This window comes from Malus domestica, chromosome 15 (genome assembly GCF_042453785.1).
Source record: "Malus domestica chromosome 15, GDT2T_hap1".
NCBI lineage: Eukaryota > Viridiplantae > Streptophyta > Magnoliopsida > Rosales > Rosaceae > Malus > Malus domestica.
The window spans coordinates 823842-845721 of NC_091675.1; the positions used below are offsets into that span (position 1 = coordinate 823842).

Consider the following 21880-nt stretch of genomic DNA (forward strand, 5'->3'; position numbering starts at 1 on the left):
TTAATTGTCATTGATGCGACTGGTACATTTTGCTGTTTTTTTCTCCTAGTCCAATCGTCAATTTGGGCTCTGTATAAAGTCGTCAATCGGCCCAGGGTGTACCTAGATTTTGGGCTGGCGGAGATGGATATTGATGGTCTTGCCTATAAGATTAGAGTGAAACTTAGAACTATAAACTGGAATGCCATTACTTTAGTCTAAAGAAGGTTTTTCAATTGCACTGTACCAATGAACAGTGTTTTGAACCACATTTCATTTCTTACTTTTTGATTCAAGTGTCAATTTTTATTAATTAAATTACAAATAAGTATTATTGACCTTCATTTGGTACCAATCAATCAAGTGAGAGATGAGTTGTTTAAATGTTTGATTTTACTTGAATCAGAATCTCCAAGGAGGAAAAAGAGAACGATTGGAATGATTTAGGGTTTAGGTCTTAGTATGTGAGCATGCGTATTGATGACTATAATAAAGGTATCACTTAAGCTCTAATTGTGACTGGTAAATTTTGAATGCTGCTGGTTACGGTTAAAATCCCAAATTCCAATTTGTTGTGTGAAGATGCGGACCACAATTGCTTCCTCTCAGCACAATTAGTTTCCACGATTACTCTCAAACCCTAATTATCTCTCCTCTCAAATGCGGACCACAATTGCTTCCTTTCAGCACAATTAGTTTCCACGATTACTCTTAAACCTTAATTATCTCTCCTCTCTCTAAAATCCATTTTTCGATTTCTGAATAGGGTAAATGGATATTGTTTATGTGTAGGTGTTACTCAGAGAAGTTTGAAGGGCCCTGGGAAAATGAGGATTGCATGATTTTTGGTCTTTGAAATGGGTATGTGTTGTTTTTAACGTTTTGGTTCTCACCTGTTCCGTTCTTTGATTTATGTTGTCTGCCTCCTTCTAGGTTGCTTCGTGAGTTTCATTTTCCGTTGTTGGCTTATGGAATTTGTAAAAATGGTTGTAGTTTTGTGACCGAACCCCGTAAGAGTATGCCGAAACACAGATCAACATGCAGTGAACATACATTGAATTTGAACAAAAATTAATATATAAGTGAAGGCATATGCAATGAACAGACATTGAATTTAAAATTGATAGGGTAGTTAAGCTTCTACCTTAATTATTCTTTGTCACTCATTTTTGGAATTTAATTCATTGATTTCAAAGTCACTCATGTACTATGTCTTACTCTATTCACTCATTTTTAGTATGCACCATTGAATTTTTTTGTCATATATTATTCGCTCATCTACTACACTAATGTTGAGATTTGGGTATTATTTGTTTTCCCATATGTCCTGTTTTTAAGGGAAATCTAATATATAAATGGATCCAAAAACTCCTGTTGCGGCACATTGAATTTATTCAAATATTAATTCTTTTCCTTCTATTCACTTCAGTTGGTGTCTTCTTCTTCGTTCTTTTTTCAATGGCAAAGCCACATTGTTGAGCCTTTTGCCGGTACTGGTCTGGTATTCGAATGAGTAGGTGGAGCACAATCTTTAGGCCCTTTGGAGAAGCTGAAAAACCAATCTCGACTCCGCCGGCCGAGACATATTCCCAAATATGCTCCAGCTCCATAATGAATCGGACATCGGCCCGGTACACTACTCTCACTCTTTCCTGCTTTCATTTTCAAATTTTTTGGAATTTTGCGCTAATTTCATTTAGGTGATTTGTGAAATTTGTTTTTTTTTCTTTTGTTAGGCAGCTTTTGGTGTGCCTGCGAATGTTGATTTGGTGATGCGTTTACAATAACATCAAGAGGGAAGAGATTCAAAAGATGTTCCCAGTGTATCTGTTTCATAATTGAAGAGGTTGTTGATGCTTTTGATGCAAAAGTTTCAGCGAGAATGACTGCAAGATGCACACAAGGATCAGGTTAGAGATCTGCGTTGTTTAACATTTTCGTGTAAACACTTTTGAGTCTCAAATATATCTCAAATTTGGGGTGTCATGTATGGGCTGCTAAAGCTGAAAGTTCTTTTGGCTCATACATTAAAGCGGCATGTGCTTTTGGCTCATTTCTGTACAAAAGTTGAATCTTTGAATCTGCTTATTTATGTTTTGAAATGAGTGTGTTTGTTGTTCTCCCTACTGGAAGTGTTTCATGTGGAGATTAATCTTTGAATCTGCTTATTCATGTTTTGGGAATGTTAATCTTTTTAATTTTTTCTTTCTAGGAAGAAAATATTTAACAAAATGAATTGTGACTATAAAGTTAATTGAAGCTCTGAAAAATTTTGTGGTCGAAAAGGATGATAGATTACTGTTATTTTGTTTTTCCTTCCTATCCAAAAACTACCTTTGGATTTCTTGATTGTGTGTTTATTTAATATGTGCTATTATATTCGTTCCCAGTATAATAGCAGAACCTACTACACGAGCAAGACCAAGTAGCTGACCCTCTACAACAAAATCAGCCCGCTCGGAAACCCTAACTTGAATGTGGTTCCAGAGCTTAACGACTGGGTTTACAATGGCAACAAAGTCCGAGTCACCGAGCTTTAACGCATCATTCACGACCTCCGAAAGCGGAAATGCTTCTCCCAAGCCCTCCAGGTCTCCATCTTTCTTTCTTACCTTGCAATTTGTGTTATCCCATGTTTTGTTGCTCAGAAAATGAAAGAAAGTTAAAGAAAGTGAGTGAAAGAGGGAATTAGGATTTTTGTTAGTTTATGTGTTTGTTTGTATCATAAGTAATTGGAAATTCCTCTGCTTTTGTAATAATGTGTTTTAGGTTGCAGATTTCAGAGTGCATGAATCAGAAAGGGATATGCATATTTTCGCTGGTTGAGCATGTCGTGCAGCTGGATTTGATTGGGAAGGCATAATTTTGCACACATTGCTGTGAAGTAAAGCAAGTTTGAGCATGTGGGTCGAATCCTATTGGACATTGTTGCATCATGGAACATGTGATTGCTGGGAAGTTGAAGTTAGGGAGGAAGATTGGGAGTGGGTCTTTTGAAGAACTCTATTTAGGTATGGTAAACAGTGCTTGATATCCTTTTTTTCCTTAGAAAATTATTCATTGTGTTAATTTAATGTGTTTTGTAATGAAATTGCTCTTTTGGTGTTAGGTGTAACACAGTGGGGAGGAGGTGGCTGTTAAGCTGGTATGTGATCGATCCTCAAATCGTAGATTCAGTTCTGATGTTTGGTTTATGGCTAAATGTTTGCAAGCATTGTATAGTTTTGTGCCTGAGTTATAAATGGATGGCTTCATTAATGTAATGGAGTGTGAGCTTCTGGTAATTCATTATGATTTCATACATGCTTCCATATATATTGAAATTGTCCAGTTTGCTCATGGATGTTTCTGTATGATTTTGCATGTCTCCCTTGATAAAAGCTTGAGCAAAATATGCTTATGAAATCGATATGTGGTTTAGCTTTATAAATGTGTCTGCATCTGTACTGCTTATTTGCTACCCATATAAACATACAACTTTATATGAGATTGCCCCCCATTTGAAAATGAGTGTTTTTATGCGATGTTTATGTGTAGGCATTGGAATTAGTGTCTTTTGTTTTTATTTTGATCCCAGCTGCTCAAAACTGAATTTTTTGTTGGTGTGAATATATACGTGAACATATAATATCAACATTTGGAGTGAATCTAATTCACTTTAAATTTTCTTAAATTTATTGATTATCAGATGACATAGTTAACAACTTTTGTGATTTTAAAACACTTGGAGGTGAGATCTACATAATTAAATAGTCAATTGAAAAATTGACATGAGATGTTAGTTTTACATGACTAAAACACAAAAATGGTTTTTTGGGCAAGTGGTGATCGGCCCGCCTGGGTTAGGAAAGACTGCTTACTGCAATGGCATGTCTGAGTATATCCAGCTCATCCAAAGGTAAAAAATTTCACTCTAAATTCTGGGTTTTCAAGTTTTTCCATGGCTTCAATTTTGGTTTTTGAATACATATGAAATATTTATAGTGGTAATTTGTTGTTTTGGCTTGCAGGAAAGTTTTTATGGTACATTTGGATCATTCGGCCGATGCAGTGCCATATCCTTTTTAGGGTTTTATTTTTTTCATGTTTATTGTTCGTAATTTGTAGTGTTGCATTGCATTCCAACATCGAATATTGAGGGTAATAGAGTAGATCTATTGGTTCACCTTCTTTCATTTGGTGCTTTCAACTTTGAATTTTTTAATCCTACTCATTTTGCTTAGTTTTTGTTCGATTTGGATTTTGCAGTTTAGAGCCGATTTGGGGATTTTGAAATGTTGGACGTTGGGCCAGTTACACCACAACAGGTACTTCAATTTCAATGCCATGACTGTGCATTTCTTTTGCGTAATTTGATCTTCTACTGATTTCGATTGAATTCCAAGAATTTTTTTAATTGCTTAGTTTAATTTGTTGTTGCTCAATTGTTATGAAGATCTGTGAATGTGTATGAATTATTGGTTTCTGATTGAACAATGTGAAGTTGCTTGGTGTTTTAAGTTCTTGATCCAAAGAAAGTTGCATTATTTCGTAATGGCATTGCCGCTTGTAGTGGTTGTTCGGATTACTGTGTCATTTTATTTATGCAACACTTATATGATACTTTTCTTATTGGCTGTATGTCAATATCATCAATATCTTATGGATTAATATGCTTACCATTTCGTATATATATGTTTTGATTCATGTTAAACTTTTTGTATTGTTTTTGTGTTTGTCATTGGCAGGTGAATTTGAAAACATTCATAGTTATCCATAGTACCTTGAGGGAGTGTGCAATTAGTATTCATATAGATGGTATTTTATGTTAACGATGAAAGCATCTGGTTTAGGTTTGTCCTCAAAATTTATGCTTAGTTGTAATAATGCTTTTGCTTAGTTGTTCATGTAAAAATGGAACTTTATTTTTTGTACATATATCATTTTATATTCGTTTAATGTTTGAACTTATGCTTATTAACTTGGTTATTGGTAAGGCTCTTCTAGAGGCAGTGTTGGCGTGTAGATGATGAGGAGGAAATGACGAAGGTAGATGACCAAAAAGGTCTTATAGAAGAAGAAGAAGCTCAGAAGTCTGATACACCAAGCAACTCCATCTGAAAGTGACAGAATCCAAAGGTAAACCCTTTCAAACTCTTCGATTATGGTGTTCTTTAGTTGATTGCAAGACTAGAACTTGAAAAACTAACTTATGCATATATTTTTTTGTGAAGGAACTGCGGTCCAGTGGCTGTATAAAAGAAAAGGACAACGCATGCTCTCTCTCACAGTAGCTCTGTGTTCCTCTCCCCCCAAACCTAATGGCTTCAACCCAATTCAGAGCTTGCTCGGATCGGGACCTCTTGGAGATTCGGAGCTCCAGGTGAGATAATTTTCCCCAAATTGTATTCAATCTATGTTGCTTCATTTCATTTTCCATTTTAATTTGGAATTGTTGATATTTTAGGCAGGTATTGCATGTATAACCACAACAATTTTTGTGTTAGATTGGGGTCAAATTGTCCAGCTTTATTAGCTATTTGGTCGCCTGTGTATTTGTAATATGAATAATATGAATTATGGTTTTTCTGTTAGTGTCCGATTGGTTAAGAAAGGATGCTTCTTTTTTGTTAGCATGCATATTTAAGCTGTAAACATCTGAAAAACTGCTAAATTGAAGTGAAATTTCCAGTTTTTGAGCTCAGTTTTAGGTCTTTACCTTTGAATTTGTTTACATGTATCCCAGCTAAAGCTACATAATTGTGTTGAATTTATTCTACTTAAATGTGTTTTATTCATCCGATTACACCTGAAACAATGGGTTTCCGCAGCAACGTGCGGGCATATTTTCTCGTACATATCTAAACCAATTAAGTACTATCATGCGGAAGAGTTAAAATATAGAGCAACTGATTGACTTGAGATACTACAACAATGTTGTGTGTCGTCCCAATTGTAGATAACATGGCAGTATCTATTGTTATGCTTTTCACTTGAAAGGTAGATAAAACTTTCAAATCTCTCATTGCCTACACAGGTAGCTCCTTATCAGCTACTGAACCTACTTCAGCTAGTAAAGTTTAATTTGACAAAGCGAAATGATTTTTGCTCTTTTTTTTCTTTTTCTGTCTTGTAAAAAACGATAGATTTGTTGGATCAAAGAGCTGACGGAGTTCGAACTCATGCCGTACTGGATGGTCAACACTCATTTTCACTATTGTGGTTGAGGGCCACTTGCGTTCTTCTTTTCTTCTTCACTATAGTCTTATTTTCATAATACTCCTCTTGTCTCTACCCTTAGGATTGAATGAAGGAAAAAAAAATTAGAAAAACGAATACAAAAGGAGAAAGGAAAAGTGATATAGTGGTATTCCTCTTCACTGGTAAGTGAGAGATTTTAGACGAATTTGAACCACATTATTGCTAGCTCATTGCGAGACTTAGTCCACTCCCCCACCTTTTTAGTGTAAACAATATCGTATGTTCAAAAAAAAAAATGTCTAAATAACATTCCGTCGACAAAACCCAAAGGGCACCTGATGCACAAGGTTCTTCATGCTTTCCAATATTTTATTTCTCCATATTTATGCCTCCAAGTCCAATATATTCAAGTTGGGCTGTGGAATCGACCATGCATGGAACGAACAAATGATCCAACCTGGCATTGGACCCTCATATGTAAAATGTTGTCCTTGTTTGTCCTGTGGGTCACTTATGTTTTGGTGTTGTCGACTAATATTTAACTTCCGATATACAAATTTTGGCCATCTAAAACACATTACATGTGCGCATACAGATGGTTAAGCTACATCTTTGGTTCTCCAGGTTCCAAAGCTGAGCTGTAATGAGACCAAATCTTAGGCCTAATCCGGAAGAATGACTTACATGCATCCTCCAAATCTCACTCGGTGTTTCAGATTATAATTCAATGTCAAGCAGGAAAACATATGACAATATTGTAACTTCGCACAAGATATGCCACAATTGCAAGCCAAAGGGTTATCTAAATCCTTGTCAATGAGGATACGATCCTCTTTCTTAATCTCTCTCCTCACGCGACATCTCGTGTAATGAGTCGCATTCTGCTTTCTGCTCTGAGTGACGATGGCTTATATATATAATTTTCTTTTAGAGAATACTAATACATGGTACTTTAACCTGAGCAATTAGATACTCGCTATGGAACCGTTGTGTCTCATAGACCTTATCTGGTATCGTGGTATTCACGCGCTTCACTTGAATGAACTTGATCAATGACCGACGTGAAATTGGCGGCATGTGTTGCTCATTATGTGGCCATTCCATGTGACAGGGCGTACAAAAGAATGTAAGAATCTCACATCATAATCATAAACTTGACAAGATGAAATACGATCGGTGATTCAACTATTAATTGTTAGGGTTATGTTTGGGGTTATCTTTAAGTGCTTTAATCTCTTTGGGAGCAATTGCATGTGCTAGCTTGTTGGGTCATTTTCTGGTTCAACTTTCAACCCCAGCTTTAGCTACATCATCACAAAAGAAGACGACTTGCCCTAGTATGTACAGTCTGAGTCAGTAACTGCCTATGGTGACAAAGAAGGGGGTCCATATCCTTATTTTCTCTGTTTTTATCCACCATTTACCAAACCAACCTAAACCCCAGAACATGCAAACTGCAAAGAGGTTGCTTATTTTCAAGATTGTAAAACCCTATGGCCCCAGTCAAAATGTTTGCATTTAAAGCCTTCAATTCCATACCAGCTTAGCTTTCCTCCTTTAATATGCGTAGTTACGTAAACAAGTTTCTCACCTTTACACAATTTTGGATAGGGTTTCTTTCACCATGTGATGGTGTAGAAAAACTTGTGTAGTAATGCTTTGTTCACATCATTTGTGTACTACACCGCTTTAAAAGCATTGTACTCCTTGCATTTTAGTCTCATCGAACCTAGTCAGGCAGCTCTATTGAAGATTTAATCGTGAGTCGTAATGGAGATTATATGAACCAGCCCAAAGCATGTTTAAGGTAAATGAATGATAGATAGGATGTCCCTGGTCATGCGTAAAACTTGAACAGATACCTTGATCATGTCATTTGTATAACGCCTCTTCAAAAACATTGGACCCTAGCATCACTCGATCCAAAGTTTTTAGTTTAGCAGTCTTATTGAAGATTTACTCGTTAGTCGTACGTGATGTAGACTACATGAACCGAAAATTCTAAAAATGAACTGCCCCATAGCATGCGCAAGGTGAATAGACGGCTGAAAATTATAATCAAACTGTCCAGTCTTCTTGTTAACTCACCAGTTGTAGTTCTTCCTAAGTTTCAATCTAATCAGAATTTCAAATACTTGAAGCCTTACACACCAAGTACCAAGCCCAGCTAATTGTCTGGCTTTCTAGTACTGATGGTAATGTGAAAGGGAGGACATTGCCGGACAAATGCCGTATCAGAGCATTTAAATGGGCAATGTTATAGTTGAGAAACACAGCCTTTTTCTGTACCTCATAACGTGCGGGGGTAGGGGGCAATGGCCCCTCGATTGAACCCACATCATTTGATTTAATTCATGCAATTATTTATTACAGCCAGGCTAGCAAAGGTAGCAATATATAAGCATCAATCGAGCGTTACTACTATATATTTCTCACTAAATTTAGAATTTATGATCGGAGTTTTTTTAAACCTCGACTGTACTAAAGAAATTTTATTGAATAAGAAAAAAGAAACATCTAATTGGTAGCAATATATGAGCATCACTCGACTAGTTCCTTACTAAGGATCCCATTTTATTGTTGCAAAAACAAAATTGGCATAGAACCATCGCGTGAATCATGCATGTATTTACAATATACATTTCACCGTCCTCCCATTTTTGCTTCAAGATACAAAAATCTTGTAGCGTAAATACAGAGTTCCTATGAAGACATATCGTCTTATTTTTTTGCTACGGTAGAACAAGATCATTATTCAGAAAAAACTTAAATATGTACTGCTGGTGGTACGTACTAGCAGTAGCAGAACGACTAAACACAGGCCATGCGCCCTATCTATCCATTGTTTTTTGTAAAGCTAACTCAATACGAGTTAGTGTAATAATGTGTGTATTTATATGAGTTAGGAGATCTTAAAGACAAAGACATCTTCTTTCGTTTGTAGCCATTTAATTCTGTTAGCTTAACTAGAAACATCAACAATAACCAATTGCTATATATATACACATACATGTCTCACTTTCACTTACCAGGCCCTTCCATGATTTTTTTTTTTCTTCTTACAAAAGATAGAATATTATATGCTAATTTATCTAAATTATACACTAAGCTCAAATCTGACTCGTTCCATGAATTTTGGCTACTTTCTTGGTTGCCTTTCACGGTTGAGTTTCAAGCGTTCAAATTGAACATCAATGCAGCAGCAATTTGGTACGTCTACTTTGGTTTAATTATTATGTTTTCGACAATCGATTATGTTTTTCTAACAAAGCTTTACATGAAACGGAAATGCTAAAGTAATGAGAGAATACGTCTAAGGTCTATGTTTCTTGTTCTTGTACGTAAAAGGCTTCCGGCATGAATTGATCCATTGTCACGGGTGCATGTGCCTGCATGGTGGGTGGCCCGGTGGGGGAGGGGTTTTTTTTGGGGGGCTGAGGGGTCTCATTAGCCGTTCAAAATGCTGCAAGCAAAAGTGGTTGTGCATGTGAAAAACTGCAAACTCATCTGCCAAAGATTTTATAGAAAGAAAACACGACAAATGATAAACCCAGCAAGCATTTAAGATGAACCAGCCCCCTACACCCCACAGCTTACAGCAAAAACTGCGTCGTACGTACGTTTCAGTACATGCAAATATGGATTATACTGATTATTGATATAACATAAAGTAAATGATTCCATGGTAAATAGCTATACACACACCCACATACATATAAAACCCTAGTATTTTCACTGTAGCAATTGATTCGAAGAATTGTTCGTGGGCCAAGCCATCCTTTTACGATGGTAATTGGCTAAACTGCGATCAAACTATGTCGAGGTCCTTGTGACTGGTAAGTTAAGAATATGTCTTTGACTATGGTAGCACGGTTCTAAAAATTCCCGTTTAAACGCTAGACGATTGGTTACCGTCCCAATTAATACTTAAGCGTTTGAAAATTAAGAAATTGTGCCTAAATCTGCTGAGGTGCCCGCCTAGGCACCCTCCTAGGTCGCGACTCAATTAGACAGACAATATATAACTTTTAATTTTGGATTTTATTTTTTTCAATAAATTGTAAGAGACTTGTTGCATACTTAAATGAACGCACATTATATCCTTGGTCCCCATGTTTTCATTATGTTCCAATACTTCATAATATATATGTGTTTGGATCCAAATTTACACTATCGGCCAGTGTAATCAAGGCCGTTAGGTAAACATAGTTCTCAACCGTCGGATGGAAAAGTGAAAATATTTTTGTTATTGTTAAAGGATAATATTATGGTATTGCCATATTATTTATCTTTTAATTATCCGATCAGTATATATTCAAACATGGACAGTTCGAGTGAACTTGGGTTTCCTTCTATCAGATTCAAGGTGCATGGATGGGATACCAAGATACGGAATGTATCCAGGTGGGTTTGAGTAAAACACAATTAAAAATTAATTTAATACTCATGTGGTCAGGATGCATGCAGCATTTTTGGGAAATGATGGTCTTGGATAATGATGACAAGCCTAGGTGGACTAGGCAATGATGATAAGAAGACTTATTTGAATATGTTTTTATGAGGTTTAGAAAATCATGAAAGTATCTGAAAGATATCCTTTGGTCTCTGAGGATTAATTTGGGTTCCGCAAAGTATGAATTGCAGTGGGACTCTACAAGTTATCAGGCCGTGCCAGGGAAATATGGATGCTATAAATACAGAGTCGCAAGCAACATTCAAGGACCCCTGCAAATCAATACAAAATTGCCCTGCGCAAATTCTCACAACTTGTGATTTTTCTTTTTCTTTTTTCGCTGACACATCTTCCGTTGGCATCAACAGCACTGTGGAAGCAACCGGTGATATCTTAAGTCGGCATAGATAGCTCTGTCACCGTAGAATCAATCGGTCTCGCAGTATCTTCCGTTGGCATCAACAGCACTGCGGCGAGAACGGTTGATTACCTATCCAAGTCTCGGTCGAGAAGGGTTTCTAACCCTTATTGGTCGAGGTCATCTCATCAGCCTTCTCGGCGAAGTGAGGTGTTACACGTTATTACGTTCGGCACATTGAAAGCCGAATTTGATATTGAACTTCGTAAGAATAGTAACCTTGTCTTCAGGTTCGAGAGCCCAAGAGGCCGAGACGTGTTCCTTTCTCGGCCGCAATCGCAAGACGCAGAAGTCAGCCGCGCACCCAACGCAACATCAACAAATTTACTCCTCGGCCGAGCTCGGCCGACGAGTTGGCACGCCCCGCATTCACCGAATGACGTAGTTAGCTTATTAATTACTCGGCCTGCGCGCCACGTAGGCTTTGTAGTTTCTAGGGTCAACAATATGTCATTCTATTTTGTAGTTTATGATGAAATTATATATATTTTAAGTATAAGCAGACACTTATTTATACGAAATATAATAGATTAGCCCGCCAAGGTGTTAGGCCCCAGCCCGCCACCCGACTAGCGCCTAGCGTCTTTTAGATATTTGATTATAAGCGAAACACTGACTTTGACAGTATTCAAACTCAGTCACACACGGTTAATACAGTGGAAGCAACATGATAGTAGGGAGTTCAACCATAAAACCCTAGGGTAAGAATACGAGGAAATCTCAAAGTTTATTTAATAATATGAATAAGAAGGTTTAAATACTCCAAAATTGTTTAATCCTTCTTGCAAACCTACCTCCAAAAGGAAAATAAATTAGCAATAAAATTCTGAAAATTCCCCAAAATATGAGAATTTCTTGAAATCATGCGCTCAGAATTTCTAGCACTCTAGGCAAAAAGTACATAAGTTTTTTCTTTGGGTGGAATATTGACTTAAGTACATAATTGGAGCTCGTAATTTTAGCTTTACACGAGTTTGTCGAGTTGCTCTATGAACTTGTCTACTAACTATCTTAACATATATTTGTCATGTGTTTTAATTTTTTTTTTACATGATAATTCTTTATTGAGTTAAGTTAACTTAACAATGTTGTCTTGATAGCATAAGTAAATTTCTCTTTTACATACTAACAATTAATCAAGGTGGTTGCAAAGTTGAAACAATATGGACGGTGTTAAGAAGGTTCTCAATTTTCAACTATCAAATCAAATGAATCGAAGATAATTAAAAGACAAAAATTAATAAAGACCGCGTGGAATGTAAAAAGAAGTGTATGAATATCATCAGCCGACAATATATAATGAAATCGAAGAATGAGTTAAACAACCCTAAAAGAGGAGACAAAGAAGACTATGAACCCTAATTAAAACTTGAAATAAATAGCATTCCAAACAGACCATGGTCGATTAAAAAGAGAGGCCATGAAAATTGCAAACAGTTTTTTTGGTAGCTTACCCCTAGAGCTAGCCTACGCTAATAGTAGTAATGTACACTGTACACTGCATTACATTTTATTTTATCGTCAATATTATTTCCAGGAAATTTCACTATTTCCTTTTTATGCTTCGTACAAAATCTGAATCAAACGCTACAAATAAAGTAAATAAGTACAAATGAAACTTGCACTGGGAAATTGGTGGGATGTTTCTCAAAGTGAATGTACACCAAAGGAGACAAAAATTGCATCAATATTAATATTATTAAAAATGTATCGATAAAATGTTGATACATTTTATTGATAACAATGATATTGACACATTATTAATATCAGATGTAATACATAAACAATCTGTTACATCTGTTTCATTGCCGGACTTTGTTTGCATGGGTAAAATCTGGATCAAATACCACTAAAAAGTAAAAAGTAAGTATAAATAAGCAGTAGAAAAGTGGTGGTGTTTCTCATTAGAGATAAGGAGTTGAAATTGCAAGGGGGAGAGAGGGACCAAGTTGTCTTTTGGAGAGCAACAGTTGGATGTAAACCCAATGGGGTTGCCTCCCTCCATGTCCTTTGAGCTCACCAGTCACTACAGGCCCCCCAAAGCAACCCTCTCTCTCTTTCTCTCTCCAATTGTCCCTACAACCCCACATGACTCTGTTTCTCTCTCTAGCCCCTAATCTCTCTGTGTCTCACCATAAATACCCCTGCACTTGCCCTCACCGCTTACACACAATTCCTTAACCCTCCTCCCCCTTTCACTCAGGACTCCCCACAAACCCCCCCCCCCTCAATTCTCCCTCTGAAGCATTTCATCAAACACATAGCGAACAACTGCAAAATGGCCATCAGAAAATCAAACCGGCTTCCGCAAACAGCCGTTCTGAAGCAGATTCTCAAGAGGTGCTCCAGCTTGGGAAAAAAGCAGCAACACTACGACGAACAGGGCCTCCCTCTCGATGTCCCAAAAGGTCATTTCGTCGTCTATGTCGGAGAAAACAGAAGCAGATACATCGTACCGATCTCCTTCCTGACCCGGCCCGAGTTCCAGAGCCTGCTCCATCAAGCAGAGGAAGAATTCGGCTTCGATCACGACATGGGTCTCACGATTCCTTGCGAAGAAGTCGTTTTTCAGACATTAACTTCCATGCTGCGGTGAAAAAGTCTGGATTTTTGGGAGAAAATGGCTGAAAAATAAGCAAGACGAAGCTGCTGAACTGCTTCTCTGTTTTTTCAAGTTTTCTCCTTTATTTTTTTTTCTCCTTTTTTTTGGGTTGTTTTTTTTTTACAAATTTGACTCTGACCCAAGATTAAATCCGAGAAATTAAACCCATGGAGATACTGTCATCTGGGTTTGAAATTGTAAATCTGATAAAGTGTGAGACTTTACTCACGGTGGCGGTGCGGTGGTTGTACACCCAAATCAAATATTTTAATATTAATATTAAATTTGAGGTTGTCACCTTTTTTCTTGTTTCCCCGGCTCTTGCTTTCTGGGTTTTTGTCTGGTGCGCGTGCATGTACTTTGCATATTTTGTGCTGCTCTGTCTGCCTTTGCTTAACTTAAAACAGTTTTATCAGTTAAAACTGTTGATATCAAGACAGATTCTTAAGTTCATCTTCAATGGTCTAGTCAAATAAAATAGGCAAAATTGTGCAAACGGTGGCAAGTTTTTGCCTACATGACTCATCCAATCGACTACACTATTGATGCATGTTTTTGCCTCTGGAACTCATCCAAACGGATGTGATTGTCCATTTGCCTACTCCGTAGAAAATTTCTTATCGGACAACACAGGTACATAGAGCATCTTCAATGGTCTAGTCCGATAAAATAGGCAAATTTGTGCAAACGTGGCAAGTTTTTGCCTACATGACTCATCCAATTGACTACACCATTGGTGCATGTTTTTGCATCTGGAACTCATCCAAACGGATGTGATCGTCCATTTGCCTACTCCGTAGAAAATTTCTTATCGGACAACACAGGTACATAGAGCATCTTCAATGGTTTAGTCAGATAAAATAGGCAAAATTGTGCAAACGTGGCAAGTTTTTGCCTACATGACTCATCCAATTGACTACACCATTGGTGCACGTTTTTGCCTCTGTAACTCATCCAAACGGATGTGATCGTCCATTTGCTTAATCCATAGAAAATTTCTTATCGGACAACATAGGTACATAGAACATCTTCAATGGTCTAGTAAGATAAAATAGGCAAATTTGTGCAAACGTGGCAAGTTTTTGCCTACATGACTCATCCAATCGACTACACCATTGGTGCATGTTTTTGCCTCTGTAACTCATCCAAACGGATGTGATCGTCCATTTGCCTACTCCATAGAACATTTCTTATGGGACAACACAGGTACATAGAGCATCTTCAATGGTCTAGTCATATAAAATAGGCAAAATTGTGCAAACGTGGCAAGTTTTTGCCTACATAACTCATCCAATCAATTACACCATTAGTGCATGTTTTTGCCTCTGTAACTCATCCAAATGGATGTGATCGTCCATTTGCCTACTTCATTGAAACTTTCTAATGGGACAACACAGGTACATAGAATATTCTATTTACATATATTTTGCAAGCAACTTTCGAGTCATCTGAATACAAATTTTGAGCATATACTCATTTTCTAAACAAAATTTATAAAAAAAAAAGCAAAAAAAAATATTTGGCTCCTTAAGAACACATTTTTTTTTTTACAAACAAATCACAGCTCATCAATTGTGCGTAAACAATTTTTGCGTGCTTGTAGTAAGTTAACTCAACTACTCAATGAGTCAATTGCTAAACAACTTTTATAGAGAAATTAAAAATGGTTTGAATTTTATCTCCCAAGAAATATTTGACTCGTCGAATATAATCACTCATTTCTTCTTACTGGCCAATAAACAACTCATCAGCTTCATAAACTTTTTCATTTACCTGAAATTCTTCGTTGTGGGGGTGAGCTTCTTTTAACTTAGAATATTATGAATTTGGTCGAAAAGTGTAATCATGAACCCTATAAAATATAAATTGCAGACCCACAAATTGGATGGTTAAGATTTCAGACCCAATTGGCATTCTCAAAAAAGCTTTGATTTTAAGGAAAACTAATGAAAAGGGTTTGAAAATTTTGAGTTTTAATGATAAGGACAAAATAAAGGGTAAAGTGAATAGTACCAGGATTGACTTTTTAGTGTAAAAATGTGATTTTTCGTTAAAGTGAACAGTACCGGGTGCTTTTCGTTAAAGTTCCCTTGATTTTATAGCAAACTGTCGCTGGAGCTTGGACCAGGAAATTTAAACGAGGATATGATATTTTTCATCATTTCTTTTTTGTCAAAGGATATGAAATTTAAACGAGGATATAATATTTTTCATCATTTCCACCGCTAGCCATCACCATCAACATCTTTAGATAAGCTTCTTATTTCATTTCATGTGTTGGCAGATAAGAATTTACATGACACAAAATATTACAGTAACGGTGTATCAGGATTGCAGCTTTAATGCTGGTTTCTTTAGTCTATAACGGTAAATTCAACACATTAGATATTGCAGTATACTCAAATAGTACTATACATGTGAGAAAGCATAGTCAATGTCCGGACTCTCTCAAAGAGTGACTCTCCATAAACTTTTTGACACATCATGGTTTAACGTCAATTCATGTACCAATATTATAGAACATTGTGCAAAAAACATGAGGTGACATAAAGTTTATGAAAGTCTCACTTTTGACAGAGTCTCCTTAACATTTCTTTTGAACAAAACTCTCTTTTTTTGAATTGAAAGTTTCAACTTGAAACCTAAAAAAAGTTTGCTTTCTTCTTGTAAAATGCCTTGATTATGTTTTAAACTAATTTTTTTAATAATGATAATAATAGTTGTTACAGGAATATTCTTAATTTCATAGGTTCTTGGATCAAAGAAATTATGGGATATACTATTGAAAATGAAAAAAAGATAAGATCCCACCTGCACATGGAAATTTTAGGGAAAACATTTGATATCGCTCAAGGAAATGAGGGAAAACTTCATTATTCGAGTGATATGACGACATGGCTGGTTAGGGTTTTTGAGGAATACTCAAACATATGGGATTTGATCATGAGAAAGTGGTCAGACTAACTACGAGATCAAACTGCTATGAGTTTTTCTTCAAGAAAGGTATTGACATACAAGGAGAAAATTGTACAACGAAATTCATAGTATATATAACAAGAAATGTCCATTCCTTAAAAATATTCTCTCCTTTTCTTCATTTTTTCTTTCTTTTTAACCTTTCATTTGGTTTCGGTCGGACCACACTTCATGGGTCTTTTAGTTATCAAAAGTGCAACAAACAAACCCCCAAAAAGGCTCGTAAAGATATAATTATTTGGTTAAGTAATTTGTGTTGATATAGATTAGAAACCCTAAGGCAGGCCCCAATATCTGCTTAAATCTTTGACTTTGGAGCCATGAATCGACAGTTTAATTGTCAGAAGTTTGAAATATCCCTATCTATATGGAATAGGACGGGGAACGCACTTTTTAACAGTCATTTTGTAGGGTATATATCCAAATGTATTTTAATAATCTAAATACTTTATTTTTTAATATTCTTTCAAAAGTCATGTTTACAAAAAAATCATCGAACTCTGATATCAATTGATCGTTGGATTAAAAGAAAATCATTTTAGTGTTTATTTAAAAACTTATCCATTTTCTTCACTAAAATTTAATGTCTTCATGATTTTGAATTTATCTAATATTTTGTCACGGTAAGTAAGAAAAATGACTTAAAATATAAATGGTTCGGATTTTAAAAAAAATATAAAATCAGTATTACAAAATAAGTATAAGAATAAGTATCTTGCGATCCTGACTCGTATATCTATCTATCTAATATATGGTAAACGGATGAAGATCATAGAAGATAACATGGCTAGTTGGGCGAGTGGCAGTGGAGTCATCTTTTGAGAAGTAGACCGTTTACTTGGAAAAACCATGAAATACAATATAAAATAACAAATATCTATTCACTGAATCATGCTAACAAAGCTTTCTCCTGTATCCAATTAATTACAAACTATGTAATATATATATATAGGAATTGCTTAAGGGGAGGGATCCCCATTTTTTCAAAAAAATGGGGACACGCTCCCCACCGTTGAATTTGAATTAAATGAAATTCTGTGGTTGAGATTCTATGACCTGTGTTTTAATCTCAACCACACAATTTCATTAAAGTCAATCTAACGGTGGGGAGCGTGTCCCCATTTTTTTTGAAAAAATGGGGATCCCTCCCCTTAAGCTCCCTGTATATATATATATATTTATTTATTAATTAGTTTAAAAGTTACCACTCGCTTGAAAATCTTAAACTGAATTTCATCGATTCTGTCTCGACATATATAATAGAATTGGCGGATCTGTGATTCTATGCGTGTTCATGTATCAACTCCCTACTTATTAAGGAATATATTTATTTATTTTTGTCATATCTTTTTTTTTTTTTTTTTGAGAACTTATTTTGGTTATATCTTTATACCAAAGGATGGAAGTATGAGGATGTATGAAGTTTTTGATGCTTTATTTAGATGAAAAGATTTTACATACAACTATAAGTCAAAATTCAATCACAATAATTAATACTATGCGAAAAGTAAGAACACAAGATGAGGCGTGAGAGGTTTATCGTACGATAATCTTGACTTATCTAATACATGCATGTTCTCACCGATTTTGATACAATGACTAATTAATTTTGTAATAAAGCCAAGAGAATTTGGATTGAGGCCTCAAAACTAAGAACTTTAGGAACCACTCGTTTGAAAAAGAGACAAAAAATCACATGTGCTATAGTAAGATTAGAGAAATTATATATATACAAAGACTAAAGGTTAATTCTCAGATAACATGTCTATAATCTCTATGTATGGAACTTCCTTTAATTTGGAGATTATTCACTCAATTTTTTCAGTCTTGATTCCTCTAAATCATGAAGTTTTGATTTTTCTAAGATGGCTTGAAAGAAACGTCTGGCTAAAATAAAATAAAAAGTTTTGGTGTCAGGAAAAGGGCAATAACTTTTTTTTTTTTTTGGCAAAAAAAGGGCAATAACTTTCGATTGAATCTACTTAAAGACTTAACTTCACTTTCCAATAGTGGTTTTCACCTCAGAAAAGGAAAAGGAGGAAGTGCATGCAAACTCAACCTCTTTGAAGTCATTTTTTTTTTTGTCAAAAGGTAGACTTTATTAAAGACGAATATAAATGTTTACATCTTTGACTAGAATATTAAATAAAAAATGTCAATGCGAAAAAGTAGAGAGAAGAACCAAGTACGTACATGCATGATCGATGCATATGACCAATGCATGATTATTTCATCTCAAAGAGTCCAGACTCAACGAAATTGTACTTTGGATGGATCGAAGTTGATCTCTTGGATTATTTTCATCATGAAGAATTGGAGTGACCAGTGTGGTGTCTAGTAAAATCAAAATACATGAGGTCTCATACTTCTGTAAAAAGTGTTCTATGAAATGATGTAGTTTGAGGGCATCTCTACCTATAATTTTGTCTCGCAAGGAAGATACTATTCATTTTCAAGAGTATGTTGAATGATGTAAAAAGTCTCACATCAGTTATCTCACAAAAAACATTAGAACTAATAAAAATGATTTCACTTCTAAATATACTAAGGCTTTTTGTTCGGTGTTATTAGTAATAAACCGATATCCCGTCTTTCTGAAATTTTGATAGAGTCAAAGGCATAAGACTATACCAAATGCACTTTGGATGGATTTAAATGCCATTGACTATAATGCGTTTGTAAATTAGTTTGATTATTTCCCTCTTTGGAGGGTTGGAGAGTGAGAGATGAGTTGGGTGATGGACCAGGAGAGCGATGCATGTTTGGAGGTGGGCAACGTTGTAGGGTAGGCATGTTGGATTTTCAACTTGGTAGATGGATATATTAGATTTCTATGTTTCTAGCAAACCGTGGGCTACCACATTTCTTTCATTTCCTATAGAACGTATATTCATCTTCAACTTTTCCAGCTATCCAGCAACCAACTGTTTCAATCCCACTCATTTGAACTTTAAAGAGTCCAGCACGAAAGCGAAGGAAAAAACTACCCAGATTAAGTTCAACCCAGTTACAACAGGTTTATTTACAAGATCCTTTTTTATGAACCAAAATTCAAAACAATTTTGAACCCTAAAATGTAAACCTGCAGACGTATCTACGCAGCATGCATGCATGGACCGATCTTCATCTTTTATGGATAACTAACAGCATGTTAAAACTAGGGAAGTGTTATTGCCACTCCAAAAATCTTATTCTACACTCCTTGCAAGTGTATTTTTCTTTCCAAATATAGAAAGTTTTGAGTGTAGAATGAGATTTTTGGAGTGCTAATAACAATTTCCTAAAACTAAGACAGTAATTAATCATTTTTGCAGCGTTAATTGACTTTGTATAAATAAATTAAATGTAAAAATCTGTAAATTATGATATTAATTAACAGATAATAACAATGTTTTGGGCATGACTTGTACCCAGAATGTCGTGCAAGAAACCAAAGGTTTGACTACGTCTGCCCTAACGAATCCGAAACCTGATCGAAGCCCAAACTTTAGCCTTAATTTAAGCGAAATTAAAAATCCCGAATATTCGAAAACCAGAAGATAAGCTGATATTAACTGCTGCTGGCAAATAGTGTTTCAATTCCACTGCGTTTGTAGGCGTAATTTATTTTGTTAACGGTTCTACAAAAGCAGAAAATAAGCTGATATACGACTAATATGTTCGCCGCCGTACGTCTTGCATTCAGGCTTGGCACTTTCGCACGGCCCGTACGGGTAATATCCACTGCCCTGTAGGAACCTCCGCAACTCTTTGTTGCCTGCAAAATTCAAAAAAGAAGACGCGATTAATTCCTCCATAAGATATGCGAAATGAAGGGATCGTGTAAAGTCCATTAAGATTATTGACCAAAAAATGCATTAGGATTCTACTTAGGATCCTTCAGCTACGTTGTGTGGCCCGTTTTGAATTTTCAACTATATTTTTTTTTGTACATCATAAAGAGATTATTTTGCTAAAATTCAGTCAAATTCTTAATCATTAAGATAGTGTTTGATTATACGGTGATTCCCACCTAAAATCTTAATACGAAGACACGTGAGAAACACTTTAAAAAAGACCATTAGATGAATCAAACGCGGTATAGAGTATTAGGTTAAGCTCTCATTGTTTCCCCAAAACGCAACCCGCAAAAATAATTAAACAAACACGATATTTCAATAAACTGTAAAATAACAATTATTTACAGTAAAACCTCTATGTAGTAATATTCTATAAAGGAATAACCTCCTTATAGTCATAAAAAAAATAAAAAATAAAAAATATGATTCTAAAGTTACATCTTGAAATTTTGCGTGCTCTGCTACTACAACAACAACAACAAAGCCTTTTCCCACTAAGTGGGGTTCGAAAAGAAGTTTCTATGGCCCCCTTGCTCATTTAACACTGCATCCAGGTGCCGATGGAGATACAGCGACCATTGCTCACTTATCATTGTGCTCGGGCCACACAGCGCGCCACTTACGGGTGACGCCCTAGCTTTAGCGCAATTTCGTTCTGGATTCATTTTCATAAGGATTCGACGTAACCGAGGAGTGCCGGTTGTCGACTACCTGACGCCCTCCCCCTCCTCCTTTACCCGGGCTTAGGACCGGCAATGTAAGATAAACTTACACAAGCGGAGTTGCATGCTCCGCTACTAATGCAGCTATTTGTATCCATACACCTTTCATTAAGGATAAAGTCAAAAAGCAATATTTTTTTAAGCACACCTCTATTAAGTAATAACCTACCTAAAGTTATTAAATTGGTTTAATCCCAACTTCATGACTATATAGAGGTTTTGCTGTAATTAAGTGGCTAAGTAGTTTCGGATATGAATAATTTTTGTAAGTACATCCTTTGAGAGAAACATAATAACTAGTAAACTTATTTAAGGCATGCCTCAAATATTTATAATTTTCAGTTACTTTTTTGGTATCCAAAGATTCCAAAAGCCATAGGGGAACATAAAATCAAACATGGGATCTCATGGGCCTAAATGCTCTTAACGTGTATAAACGACCTTAACCAAGCTGGTAAGCGCAGTCTTTCCTTATGCATCCAAATTTGAAACCCTCTTTGCTAATTAATTATTCGCATGAAACTGCATTGGATATTTGGTCCAGTGGGTTAATTAAAGAACCGTAGTATATTTTTACAAATTTAAATACAGTTGGACTCGGACAGGCCCGACTGGATACAAAGCCCATAGTAACAAACTGGGCTCAAATTGTCAAATCCGGCCGGCAGAGCTTAAGAAATCCGATGTTCTTCTGCCGAAACGAATGAGAAA

At 35.9% G+C, this 21880-nt stretch overlaps 1 protein-coding gene and 1 long non-coding RNA gene across 2 annotated transcripts; both read left to right on the forward strand.

Annotated features, from left to right (window-relative positions):
* The first annotated feature begins 3122 nt into the window (after positions 1-3122).
* Positions 3123-5662, forward strand: LOC114821706 (uncharacterized). The gene is made up of 3 exons (XR_011576702.1): positions 3123-3877; positions 3990-5097; positions 5193-5662. It is a non-coding gene; the product is annotated as an uncharacterized lncRNA (long non-coding RNA).
* Positions 5663-12713: 7051 nt separating this feature from the next.
* LOC103450391 (protein SMALL AUXIN UP-REGULATED RNA 51) lies at positions 12714-13929 on the forward strand. The gene has a single exon (XM_008389728.4). It carries the CDS (start codon positions 13309-13311, stop codon positions 13624-13626), a length of 318 nt encoding a protein of 105 aa, XP_008387950.1. The 5' UTR covers positions 12714-13308; the 3' UTR covers positions 13627-13929.
* The last annotated feature ends 7951 nt before the right edge of the window (positions 13930-21880 follow it).

What these genes read in the sequence shown, in the direction of transcription:
- LOC103450391 (XM_008389728.4), top strand. Translation starts at nt 13,309, where the DNA reads ATGGCCATCAGAAAATCAAACCGGCTTCCGCAAACAGCCGTTCTGAAG.